Source organism: Alexandromys fortis, unplaced genomic scaffold (genome assembly GCF_014885135.2).
Source record: "Alexandromys fortis isolate MF-2015 unplaced genomic scaffold, M_Fortis_MF-2015_v1.1 scaffold_5, whole genome shotgun sequence".
Lineage (NCBI taxonomy): Eukaryota > Metazoa > Chordata > Mammalia > Rodentia > Cricetidae > Alexandromys > Alexandromys fortis.
The window spans coordinates 14977487-14989923 of NW_026067924.1; the positions used below are offsets into that span (position 1 = coordinate 14977487).

General features: G+C 41.9%; 1 protein-coding gene across 3 annotated transcripts; it reads left to right on the top strand.

Annotated features, from left to right (window-relative positions):
• The first annotated feature begins 885 nt into the window (after positions 1–885).
• Gmnn (geminin DNA replication inhibitor) lies at positions 886–11001 on the top strand. 3 transcript variants are annotated; one of them, XM_050142726.1, is made up of 7 exons: positions 886–1017; positions 2400–2457; positions 5221–5298; positions 6000–6132; positions 8998–9080; positions 9306–9416; positions 10613–11001. In XM_050142726.1, the coding sequence occupies exons 2-7, from the start codon at positions 2407–2409 to the stop codon at positions 10772–10774; spliced, it is 618 nt and encodes a 205-aa protein (XP_049998683.1). In that variant the 5' UTR covers positions 886–1017; positions 2400–2406; the 3' UTR covers positions 10775–11001. The 3 variants fall into 3 exon arrangements, with proteins under 3 accessions (XP_049998683.1, XP_049998684.1, XP_049998685.1); XM_050142727.1 differs by lacking the exon at positions 886–1017 and adding an exon at positions 1333–1453; XM_050142728.1 differs by lacking the exon at positions 886–1017 and adding an exon at positions 1460–1673.
• The last annotated feature ends 1436 nt before the right edge of the window (positions 11002–12437 follow it).

Sequence of the window (12437 nt, forward strand, 5' to 3'; positions counted from 1 at the left end):
TCCTTTTGTTTTCCAGATTTATTGATAAGTAATTTCCACTTTCTAAAAACTTCTGCATATGACTGTGTGATTCACGTTCACCCTGGTGCCCATGGAGGCATCAGATCCTCTGGAACTAGAGTTAGGGATGGCTGTGAGCCACCATATCAGTGCTGGGAACCAAACCCAGGTCCTCTGCAAGAACAAGCACTCTTAACCCATGAGCCACCTCATTAACCAGTTGAGGTATAACTCAAATACAATAAAATTCATGCAGCTAAAATTTTCCTCAGCTTCAACTTTTTGTTAGCCTGGACTGGGGCCATGCTTTTCCCAGGATTGGCACTATGACTTTCTGTTCTAGCCAACACATTTCATATATTTATTTACTTCATTTCATGTGTACAGACCTGTCCATGGGTGTAGGCATGCATCCCTGCATGTATGTATATTAAAAACTAAACATATGTTGTGGGGTGGTGGCACACGTCTTTAATGCCAGCACTCAGGAGGCAGAGGCAGGTGGATCTCTGTGAGCTTGAGGCCAGCCTGGTCTACAAAGATCGTTCCAGGGCAGCCAGGGCTACACAGAGAAACCCTGTCTCGAAAACAAACAAAAAACTAAACAAATAATACACAAATAAAATACCTTTGAAAAATATATGTATATTCTGTGTCTGCCGGCAGTGAAAGAGGTCCTTTGTCCTCCCAGGAGAGTATCTCTTGAGGACTGAAGTCATGAGCTTCCGGCAGAGGGTCAGAAGGTAAGGAAAGAGGACAGAGACCTCTAGCCAAGAGGAACCCTAGTGACCTCACCCAAAGACTACAGGCGCTTTAGCCGACTGCGCAGGCGCACGGAGTCCATAGGCGCGGTGGGCGGCGGCAAGAGGCGATTGGCTGGCTGCCGAGGCCCCACCCCTCATTACGTCACTACCCGGTCAGTCCGCAGGTTCGGGTCGTTCTGGCGCCGTTGCATTCGGCGTGCTGCCAGGGGGTCGTCCCGTCCTTTCGCTCGTCGGGAACGGAGCACCGAGGCCTGTGAGTCCGAGGGCGCGGGGGTGGTGGTGGTGGGGGTGGTGGTGAGAGCAACTCCGGTAGCGGGATCGCCCGTCTGGCCCGAAGCCAGGCCTGCCTCGACAGCCGCGGGGAACCGGCCGGGAGAGGCGAGGACCTGAAGGGATCCCAGTCTCAGCCCGTAGTCTCGTCCCGGCAGCAACGCAAAGCTGGGCGAGCTGAGAGGAGGGGCTGCGCCATTGCTGGGGTCGGTTTTGGCGCGCTCTGGCGTTCGCGCTCCCTATTGGCTGGCGCGCGCCGCTTTGGGCGGGGCTGGCGCTCCCGGGAGGTTTGCTGCTGCGGAGTCTCACGGACGCAGTTTGCCCGGGGCCTGAGCTGGGTCCCTCCGGTTGGCAGCTGCTGACGCTGTTGCTGGGACATGGGCATTGAGTCCTGCTCCTTCCATTCCAGTGATGCCAGTGTAGGTGACAGAGGGTTCTCCTCGGACCCTGACCTATGCTCCTGACTAATGATAGCGGGATCTTGGGCCGTCGCCTGCGTTTTGGGAAACATTGCCCAAGCCTGGGAGGTGGTAGTGCTCAATCTCCAGCACCCTGGACGCCGAGACCGCAGGTTCTAGGTCACTTTTGCCTACTTAGCCGTCTCGAAAGGAAAGAAGAAACAGATTGAGAGTCTCTCGAGTGGGTTTCCGATAAGGGTTTTTTTTTTTTTTCCGATAAGGTTTTATTAACATTTGAAATAGAGTAGAAAATAGAAGAACTTGACACTGGGTTATAAGCTGTTTGTATTTGCATACATGTGTGCATTGGGACACAATGTAAAATGTTAATTACATGTAAGTAAGAGAGGAGTTGGTATTAAATTTGCTATGTAGCTGAGGATGAAGTTGAATTCAGTTTCTCTGGCTTCCCAGCTGCTTGTGCCTTTAGGCCTGGTTTATGCTGTGCTAGGAATGGAGCCGAGCTTCAAGCCATGCAGTTATGCATTCTGCCTGCCCACTGAGAGACATCACCAGCCAAAAGTTCTTGGAATTTTCTTTCCTTTTTTTTTGGGCGGGGGGGGGGGAGGGGGCAGGATGTTGGCTATGTAGCCTAGGCTGCTCTGCCACCGTATTTCAGGGTCGGAGTCAGGTGCCACCATGACAGGCAGGATGGTGTTTTTTAGGGTAGATCTGAGCCTGCTTAAGTGCCTATTTTGATTTTCCTGGTGCCCCTTGATCAGATCTTCCGAGATCTATTTTGTACAGGACACCAGGCCATTCTATCAGATAGTGATTCTGCTATAAAGCAGTAAGATTTTTGTGGTGTAAATAATTTAAAAAAAAGTCTAGACTCTACCTTTAGATACAAACCATACTGGTTTTAAATTGCTTGTTTGTTTGTTTGTTTTTATGTGTGTATTGCCAGCTGAAAAATGAATCCCAGTATGAAGCAGAAACAGGAAGGAGCCCAGGAGAACATGAAGGTGTGTAATGGAGCCCCTTAAATGTGCCTGAATTTGTTCCTTTTAATTAAGAGGTAAAGTCTTGCCGTGTTGCCCAGGCTGACCCCAAACTCCTGGACTGAAACTATTTCCTCAGCCCTTAGAGGGAATTTAAATTCAGGACTCATTATCAGAAGTTGGAAAACTGAGTGTACCCTGGCATATATTTTGGGGAGAGGATGTGCAGGGTATCAAATTGTTTTCTGAAAAGGTTAAGGTTTAAACATATGAATGAATGTGGAATCTAGAAGTCTGTTATTAATGTTATTTTAATAATGTGTATATTATTATACACATAAGGAAATGAATGTTATAGTAGTATACATCCCTTGGGTTATAGTTTATAAAGCTTACATGGATAAAGTAGAAATCCTGGAAGTGGCCCTTGTAATATGTGTGTCAGCAACTTAGTTGGCTTCTTTGACCATTGTCAAGATCCAACATTTAGTTTTGTTTTCTTCTGTTTAGAGACTTGATTAATCTGTAATCTAAATTATATCTGAAATGTTGTTGTAATATTTGTTCTCATGGTAGTTGGCATTTGTTCCTCGGTTAAATAGTGACATAATAATCCGCAGTAGAAACTTTACCGTGGGAAAGGTGACCTCTGTGCTGTCAAGTACAGTAACTTTCTCACGCTGGCGTGGTGTCATGTTCTTGCTAACCTTGTTTGAGTATTCACCGTTGTTTGCTATCCCATGGTGCCAGTAGAACTAATGGTTCCTTTTTTTTTTCCTTTTCAAAATAGAACTTACAAATCAGGAAATACATTGGCTATTTCCATATTTTAAAGAAGACAAAATTTTTATTTTTAGAATAGTAACTTGGGGATTTTAGAGGGTTCTTTGTGGGGGCTGGGTTTGTTTCGAGACAAGGTCTCACTATGTTGCCTTGGCTATTCTGAAACTCAGAAATCTACCTGCCTCTACCTCTGCATCCTGAATACTGGGATTAAATGTACGCTCCCCGTTCGTGGCTTGTTTTTCTTGTTGTTTACTTGTCTTTTGAGATAGGGTGTCACCTGCGACCCTGCCTAGTGTGGCACTCACTACGCAAACCTCAGACTGGCCTTGAACTCAAAGAGCTCCGCCTGCCTCTGCCTACTAAGTGCTAGGTGGTATAATAGGCTTGTGCTACTCTTGCAAGAGAGTTTTGATTTGTCTAAAGCACAGACATTTTATCAGTGTCCTAATGCATGGACTTGTAGCAGAACGGCTTCTGTTGTCAGGTGATAGTTGAGGAGGGGCTACTCATTATATACACATGCACTTGCTTCCACCTACAGTGTGTTCTAGAAGTTATATTCCTGGTGCCAGGCATAGTGCTACGAGCCTTTAGTTCCAGCACGCGAGAGAAGCAGGTGGATCTGTATGAGACCAAGGCCATCCAGGGCTATACAGAAAGACCCTGTCTCCAGTTAATTAATAAGTAAATAAGTGAAACTTATATTCCTGGGCCTGTGAGATACTTGTTGCCAAACCTGATGAGCTGAGTTGGATCTCTGGAATTAATATTGTGGAAGGAGAGAACTGACTTGCAAGTGTTGTCCTCTGATCTCTGTGCATGCGTGTGTGCATGCACAAGCAAATATAACAAAATATTTTTAATTATATTTCAATATTAACATTTGTATTTGACCAAACCAGGTGGTAATGGTGTGCACCTTTAATGCCAGCACTGAAGAAGCAGAGGGGGGCAAATCTCTTAGTTGGAGACCAGCATGGTTTACAGAATGAGTTCCAGGACATCCAGGGCTACACAGAGAAACACTGTCTCGAAAAAAAACAAAACAACACCACAAACCACTATGACCAAAAACAACATGGAGAAGAAAGAGTTTATTTCAGCTTTCAGGTCTCCAGTCACAGTCCAGCGTTGAGGGAGGTCAGGACAGGAACTCGAGGCAGGAACTGAAGCATAGGCCATGAAGGAGCGCTTCTTACCTGCTTGCTTTTCCTTGCTTGCTCAGTTTGCTTTCTTATGCACCCCAGTACACCTGCCCAGGGATGATAGCGCTGGAACAGCTGAGCCCTTCATATCCATTATCAACCAAGAAAATGCCCCCATGCTTGCCTACGGGCCATTCTTCCATCAGCTGAGATTCTCTTCCCAGATGTATCCTGCTTTTTGACACAAACCAACCAGCAGTTTTCTTTCTTTTCTTTTCTTTTTCTTTCACAAAATGCCCATAATGTTTGGGAATATTTAGAGTTCTCACATGAATTATTTTTATTAAATAAAAATATTTTGTGGAATCACTAACCTTTTCTCTCAGTGTTTATCTCTTTTGTAAAGTAGAATGTTTGTAAATCCCAGTGTAGAAGATTTTTTTTAAAGAATACAGTTAGTGTTTAATTGAAATTCTGTCATACATCATTTGAACTGTCACTGCCACCACAGAAAGAGTTAATGTGTGTTTTAACTAAATAAGATGGGTCGACAATGATTACAGCAAGACTACGTATTAGAGTGAGAAAAGTTATCTGTGTGTCTGGCTTGGGTGATATGACCTACCTATTAATGATTTTAATAACTTTAATCTTGGGAAATAAGTTTGCTGGTTGATTAAGCCAACATCTTATTCCAATATCTTATTCTAATACAACATTGTGATATATATTATCTTGTGTTCTTAGTGTTTTTTTTTTTTAACTCTCAGATTAAAGTAAGGCCCAGTCTAACTGTATAGAAACTTGGAAAGTAATCGTATAGCACTAACCAGATAATGAATCGTCTTACCTCTAGAATAGTCCCATCCCAAGGAGAACACTGAAGATGATTCAGCCTTCTGCAGATGGGTCTCTTGTTGGCCGAGAAAATGAGGTATGTGTCCAGGGCTAAAGAGGGGAGATGGTCAGTCAGCGTTAAACAGTTCCCAAGGTTTCTTAAGTGCTAATTTGTTTTAACTGTAGCTAAACTTAAAAGTCTAAATAGTTGCTGCAAATAAATTTCTAAAATAATATTATAGATTCTGGTAGATTTATAAAATTTACATTTATATGCTGAAGAGACAGCTCTGTGGTTAAAAGCACACATTAGGTCTTCCAGAGGACCTAAGTTCAGTTCCCAGTGCCTATGTCAGGCTGCTCACAACTGTCTGTAACTCATCTTTAAAGGGGTCGGACACCCTTTTCTGGCCAAGGACTGCATTCAAATCCATAAACGCACACAGATATCAAAATGGAATTACAAATGCAGTCTAAAAATATTACAACGATTAATTTGTGTGTGGGTATGTATGTGTATGTTTACCTGGGCTTTGGAGCATGTGAGTGCCATAGTCCACAATTGAAGTCAGATGACAGCGTTCAGGAATCTCCTCTGTCACTGTGTGGGTCACAGGGATTGAATGCAGGATGTCAGCCTGGGCAGCAAGTACTTTTATCTGATGAGCCATCTCACCAGCCCTGTTTTGGTAGTTTTGAATTGTATAACTTAAAAAAAAAATTCTTAAATACATAAATAACTGAACAATGTGGCTTTCTTGTTTACCAAATCTAAGTAATTTAGCATTTCCATCACAGTTGCCAAAAGGCTTGTCCAAAAGGAAGCTTTGGAATGACCAGTTAACCAAGACTTCAAGCTCTGGTTCAGAAAGTAGTGAAAATAAAGACGTTGGAGATGTCACCCAGGAAGCATTTGATCTTATGATTAAAGGTACGAAAAAAGAATATAGCCTTGTCCTGAAAGTTACAATGAAGGTGTGTTATTTGGTGGGGTTACTGTTTGATAATTTAATGTTTTGTATTGTAAATAGGCAAATACTCCAAATTTGAACACATGAACTATTTGTTTGGCAAGACCCCGATATGGTTAAGATATTAAAGAACAGGACAGTGACTAAATTGACATCTGTGAGAGTGAATTGCACTGGGATTTTACAAGACCTGGAAATGGGCTTTTTATAAGAAAAGTGATAATAGAGGAAGGATTTGAATATTCCAAGAGGACACTAAGTAATAGGGCCAATAGGAACATCACTGGGGAAGGGGAGATAAAGGTGAAGGAGAAATACATATTATTGCTTGTTTATTTTTTGAGACAGGGTTTCTCTGTGTAGCTCTGGCTGTCCTAGGACTCACTTTGTAGACCTGGCTGATCTTGAACTCAGAGGTCTGCCTGCCTCTGCCTCCCTAGTGCTGTGATTAGAGTCATGTACCACCTCCTCCTGGCTGAAATACACTTAATTAAAAGTGTATTTAGTGGGAGAGTAGTGGAAAATAGAAGAGAAAAGTGACAATATGTTATAATCATTGTGGTGGGCTTTTTTATTTGGGGACACAGTCTCACTCTGCAGCTCGGACTGTCCTAGAACTCATTGTGTAGCCCCGACCTAGCCTTGAACTCAGGCAGTCTTGCTTCAGTCTTGCCTCACTGAAGAGTACAGGCTTGAACTGCTGCACCTGGCTTACTGGGGAGACTTTTCCTCTGTATTGGTCAGAGGTCATGAGAAGCCTAGAGAAGTTCATTGGCTTGTTCAAAGTCAGTCACAGCAACTTTTGGGTTTGTTCTAAGTTTCCTGGGATGTTGTAAGGAAGTTTAGGAGCACAAAGAACTTTGGTCTACTGGATAGAACCACAGCAGCTCTGTAGTACATTCAAAACAGGACTTGTAATGTTTGTACCCGATTTGGTTAAAATCAGTCAAGGGTTAGTTATATACACGTCAGAAATGTTGTTCGTGCAGTCATTGGTGATTGTAGATCATTAATTATAGAAAGTACCAGTAAAACTATGACTATATATATATATCATTAGAATTAAAAGACCCACACAGATTGCCTGAATTTTGTTAAATCTTTTGTTGGTACTGTATTGGTGTACTCTTGCGAAGAAAAATCTCCTATGTATTTTAGAATGGAGCAAATGAGTATGTTGGTGTTGGGAGGCAGGTTCTCAATAGGGTGAATGAAAATACAAATGTGGGGTGGAGAAGGGAAGGATGAATTGTTGAATTGGTTGGGAGTATTAGTATAAATTGATTATTGAAAACCCTTCCACTTGCCGGGTCGGGGGTGGTGCACGTCTTTAATCCCAGCGTTTGGGAGTCAGAGACAGGCAGATCTCTGAGTTTGAGGCCAACAGGCTCCAAAACTACAGAGAAACCCTGTCTCGTAAAACAAACAAACAAATCCTTCCACTGAAAGCAAGAAACACACCAGATACCCAATTCTTGGTTTGTAAACACTGTTCTGCACTGAAGCTCTTGAGGAAGTGGCTGATGCTCTAGGAGTCCAGTATCCGGGATACTATATAGAGTGATCCTTACGTCTCATATCAGAAAATAAGGGAAAATGTTGGACATGTTTAAGGAACAGATTCAATTTGAAGAAATGAACACTGATTAAATGTGTGAAATTTTCAGCCTCAAAATGGCTAGTGGCAAGAATGACTTCTAATTAAGCTGGCCACGGTGCCAAACACTTGTAGTGCATGCTGTCCAACGTAAAGACAGGATCACTTCCAAGTCATTCTCAGCTATTTGTCAAGTTCAAGGCCAGCCAGCCTGGGATATATGTCTCAAAATAAAAACAGTGACAGTATTGCTCTTGGTACGGTGAAGGGAAAAGAGCATATGAATCCGTAATGGTAACTTAAGAGAAAATGGAATAGGGAATTCCTTTTAAAATCATATCTACAGTAGTTATAGAAGATTAAAGCAAGAATCTCCAATAGAGTTAAAGTTGGTTGGGGAACAGTTTTGCTCCCTAGATCTCTTGCTACCAAGGAAAACAATATCTACAAGGGAGAAATTTGGTATATGGCAGCCAAATCAAATGATCATATTTTATATTCAATATTGTAACATTTTAGTTTGTATTCATGATAATACACTGAAGACACTGTGCATTTTGCAATATTCCTGTCAAAAATGTTGAGCCTGAAACAAATTCAAAATTAAACTCTCTAGGGGCTGGAGAGATGACTCAGTGGTTAAGAGCATTGCCTGCTCTACCAAAGGTCCTGAATTCAATTCCCAGGAACCACATGGTGGCTCACAACCATCTGTAATGGGGTCTGGTGCCCTCTTCTGGCCAGCAGGTATACACACAGACAGAATATTGTATACATAATAAATAAATAAATATTTTTAAAAAAATTAAGCACTCTACGCAAATTAATTGGTCTAGACCTTTCAAAGGTAACACTATTTGTACTGACAGTATAGCTCGGTGGTAGAGTCCCTGTCCCTCATAAAGGTCAAATAAAAAGGCATAAGCACAAAACAAACCTTGTAAAATGTTAAACCGTATAGGTAATACATCTGCACTTACTTTCCTTTTGCTGCAATTCTTTTCAAGGATTGAAAACTCTGATATGTTGGAGGGAAAATAAAAATTAGGTTGGAATTTTCAATAGAAATAAATGACTGAGTTGTTTATAGCAGTAAGTTTTGTGTTTTTGAGATAAGGACTTACTGTGCAGTCCAGGCTGGCCTCAGACTCCTGAGTGCTAGGATTAGAGACATGTGCTCTACCACAGCCAGGGGTTTAAAGTTATGTAAAACACTGATTTATTTCAGAAAATCCATCTTCTCTGTATTGGAAAGAACTGGCAGAACAACGAAGGAAAGCTCTCTATGAAGCACTTAAAGAAAATGAGAAAGTACGTATTGAATTCATACCATTTAAAGGGCTCTGTAGCGTTCTTTTTCATTTCAGCATAGTTGGACTGGTATAGACTAGCTTGAGTGTTGGTCCAATGTACGTTTGACTACATGAGCAGAATGAGTCCTCTGTTTTACTGCATGGGTTTGTCAGTGATCTGATTGGAGGGTTCTGGAGATCAGAGCAGATCTATGGAATACTAAGCTTTATTTTCATTTTATAGCTTCATAAAGCAATTGAACAAAAGGACAGTGAAATTGCCCGCCTAAAAAAGGAGAATAAAGATTTGGCAGAAGTAGCAGAACACGTACAGTACATGGCAGAAGTAATTGAGGTAGGTAATTTCATATTGATTGGACTCAGAGTCATGGAGGCAGTGTTTGGTCAGTGAGTGTTCAGCCTGTAATGAGATTCCCAGCACCACTGAGTTTCTTGGACAGAGCAGGTTATTTATCCTGTCAGGATTTTACTTTCCTCACCTGTAAAATGGAAGTGATAAGCCCACACCTGAGAAAGATGAGAAGAGTTACTCCGTTGCACAGGTGACGCATTTCTAGGTTCTAGTTCGTATAAGCATATCAGCTGTCATTTAGAAAACAAATAGGCTTTATCTGACTTTAAAGTCTGGAAATAGCTAATGTTTTCAAAGTCAGCCTGATTTCTCTGACTTTACCAGGCTTTACTTGATAAATGCTCTCAGCCTTTTTTTGTATTTATAAAGCAAATCCATCTTACCAGTGGAAGAAAGCTTTCATCAACCTTGCATTAAATTACTGCCTTAACATTTAGAACCATGGCATGTTGTTATTTTAAGGCTTTTTGTAAAAAAATTATTTTTAATTATGAGTGAGTGTGGTTGGAGCGAGAGTTATGGGTGCTAGGAAAGGAACTCTGGTCCTCTGGAGGACCATGATCTTTTTTTTTTTTAATTTTTTATTGAGAAAAAGAAAAAGTTTCCGCCTCCTCCCAACCTCCCATTTCCCTCCCCCCCCCCCACCTTTCTCCCTCTTCCCCCACTCTTTTCCCCCTCCCTCTCCAGTCCAAAGAGCAGTCAGGGTTCACTGCCCTGTGGAAAGTTCAAGGTCCTATTCGTCAGTATTGCTATAGGATAGGGTCATTTCAGGTTCCCTATCCTCAGAGGACCATGATCTTAACCATTTGAGGCGTCTCTCCAGCCCTGCCTTGACAATCTTTGAAGTACTGAACTAGTTCTCTGTGTTGACTTTAAAAATATGGTCCCCAACTGGGTAGAAATTAAGAACATATAGTTCTGTGGTTCCAGAGAAGTACCAGTTTTAATTGTGCTTTGGAAGCAGCTCAGTCAGTGCTTTAAATAAACAAAAAGCCCCAGTAAATTGCTAACTGGACTTTGCTGATATGATGTGGCACTTGTGTAGACTTTGATATAACACTGTAAGTGAATTTATTGGGGGTATTATAACATTGGTGGGTTGCTCTATCAGTATACTGATTAATAGTGGGTTTCCATTTCAAGATTTTTACGATAAATTGGTGGTTTTTCCTTAAAAGAGGCTGAGTAATGAACCTCTAGATAGCTTTGAATCACCGGATAGTCAAGAATTTGATTCTGAAGAGGAAATTGTTGAGGATTCTGAAGTGGAAGACTCGGAAGCTGGAACATGTGCTGAAGAGACTGTGTCTTCCTCCATGGATGACAAACCATGTACATGAAGTGTGAAATACACTGCCAACCTTGCCCTTCGGTCTAGCTCTTGGTAAATTAACTACAAGATGCAAGTACTGGGCTCCACGTTTGAATCCTGGGGCTAGTACGCATTAAAATACAGATAGTATGTATTTTTAATCTGTTGTTTTATGTAAATAGCATTTTCATTTTCTCAGTGTCATATGTGACTTGTGTATATTAAATAAACTTCAATTTCCTGTTGAACATGGTATATTTTGGAGACTTCAGTGTATCCAATTTGTAGAAAATGCACTTGTTATAGAAAACTATAGAAGTATTTTATTATTTCACTGTTATAGACGTGGGAAATGAACTTTTGTCTGGAGCTGATCTGATTTAAGATAAGCTCTGTTTATCTGATCTCAGGATCACTATGAAGGCTATTGATTTTCATGTTTGCATATTCTTACTCTGTCATAAGAATATGAGTAAGAATTTGAGTAAAGTGTCTGCTTTTCTAAAACTTCCTCAAGTGAATTTGATTAGCCAGGTTAAGGCTTGCTAACCGGTAATGTCATCCTGTTTTGAACCTTCCAAGCCGTTGGTACTGGGTGATGGAGATGGTCCTCAGAAGCAGTGGCGAGGGTGAAGTGCAGTGAGAAACTCAACATAGCTGAAATTTGGAAGCTGTGTACAAGTGTGTAAATAAATATCAAAGGAGGAAGGAGAAGACAAGAAACACTGCTCGCAAAGCACGGGTGGAATATGCTCTGGTGGGCATGGATGTGCTTTTATGTAAATTGACAACAAAGAACATTATCGACCTTTACTTTTCTTACCCTTATTTACTTGTGTGTATGAATGTCAGAGGTCAACTGTGGCAGTCAGTTCTTCCACCTTGTGGGTTGCAGAGGGGTTGCCAGGCCTGCTGAGCCATTTGCCAACCCCAACACTGGCCTTTAAAGGATAATTTTAGGCACATTTTCTTATAGAACTTTAGTTTTCCTGTGTGTAATATTGAGGTAAATCTGTCTTAGTATTACTGTGATGAAAAAGGCCACTGAGTCTGAAGTAAGTGCTTAAAAAAAGAAGCTATTGGGCTGGGATGTAACTCAGTTGAGCTTAGCATGCACAGAGCCCTAGCTTATCCCTAGCTGCATAAACCAAGAGTAGTGGACACTTGTAATCCAGTGCTTTGGGGGGCAGAGGCAGGAGGATCAGAAGGTCAGGGTCCTGCTACATAATGAATTCAAGGCCAACCTGCATACATGAGACCCTGTTGCAAAACAAGCCAGGGAAATGGCTCAGTGGAGAGGAAAGCTAGCTGTCAGAGCCCAGTTTGAGACACCCCCTAACCACTCTTTTCTTTCTGTTTTGTTTTGTTTGTTTTTGTTTTTGAGACCAGGTTTCTCTGTGTAGCTGACTGTCCTGGAACTCTCAATGTGGACTAGGCTGGCCTCTGACTTGGGAGATCCACCTGCCTCTGCCTTCCCAGAGCACTGGAGTTCTAGGATTAAAAGGTGTTTGCTAACGGGCCCAGTTAATGGAACTTGTGCTTTTAAGACAAGCTAGATGCTTTGCAGCCCCAGCATACTTCTCTGTGGAGACTAAGCGGAGACGAGCTCAGCTGCCATCTAGCCTGTGGTATGCGGAGTAGCAGGAAAGACAACTCAGGAAAGGTGTCCTCTGACCATTTATGTGCCTTGG

What these genes read in the sequence shown, in the direction of transcription:
- Gmnn (XM_050142726.1), top strand. Translation starts at nt 2,407, where the DNA reads ATGAATCCCAGTATGAAGCAGAAACAGGAAGGAGCCCAGGAGAACATG. An exon ending in GAGCCCAGGAGAACATGAAG is followed by an intron (nt 2,458 to 5,220) that starts GTGTGTAATGGA and finishes TCTTACCTCTAG; the next exon opens with AATAGTCCCATCCCAAGGAG. An exon ending in CACTTAAAGAAAATGAGAAA is followed by an intron (nt 9,081 to 9,305) that starts GTACGTATTGAA and finishes TTCATTTTATAG; the next exon opens with CTTCATAAAGCAATTGAACA.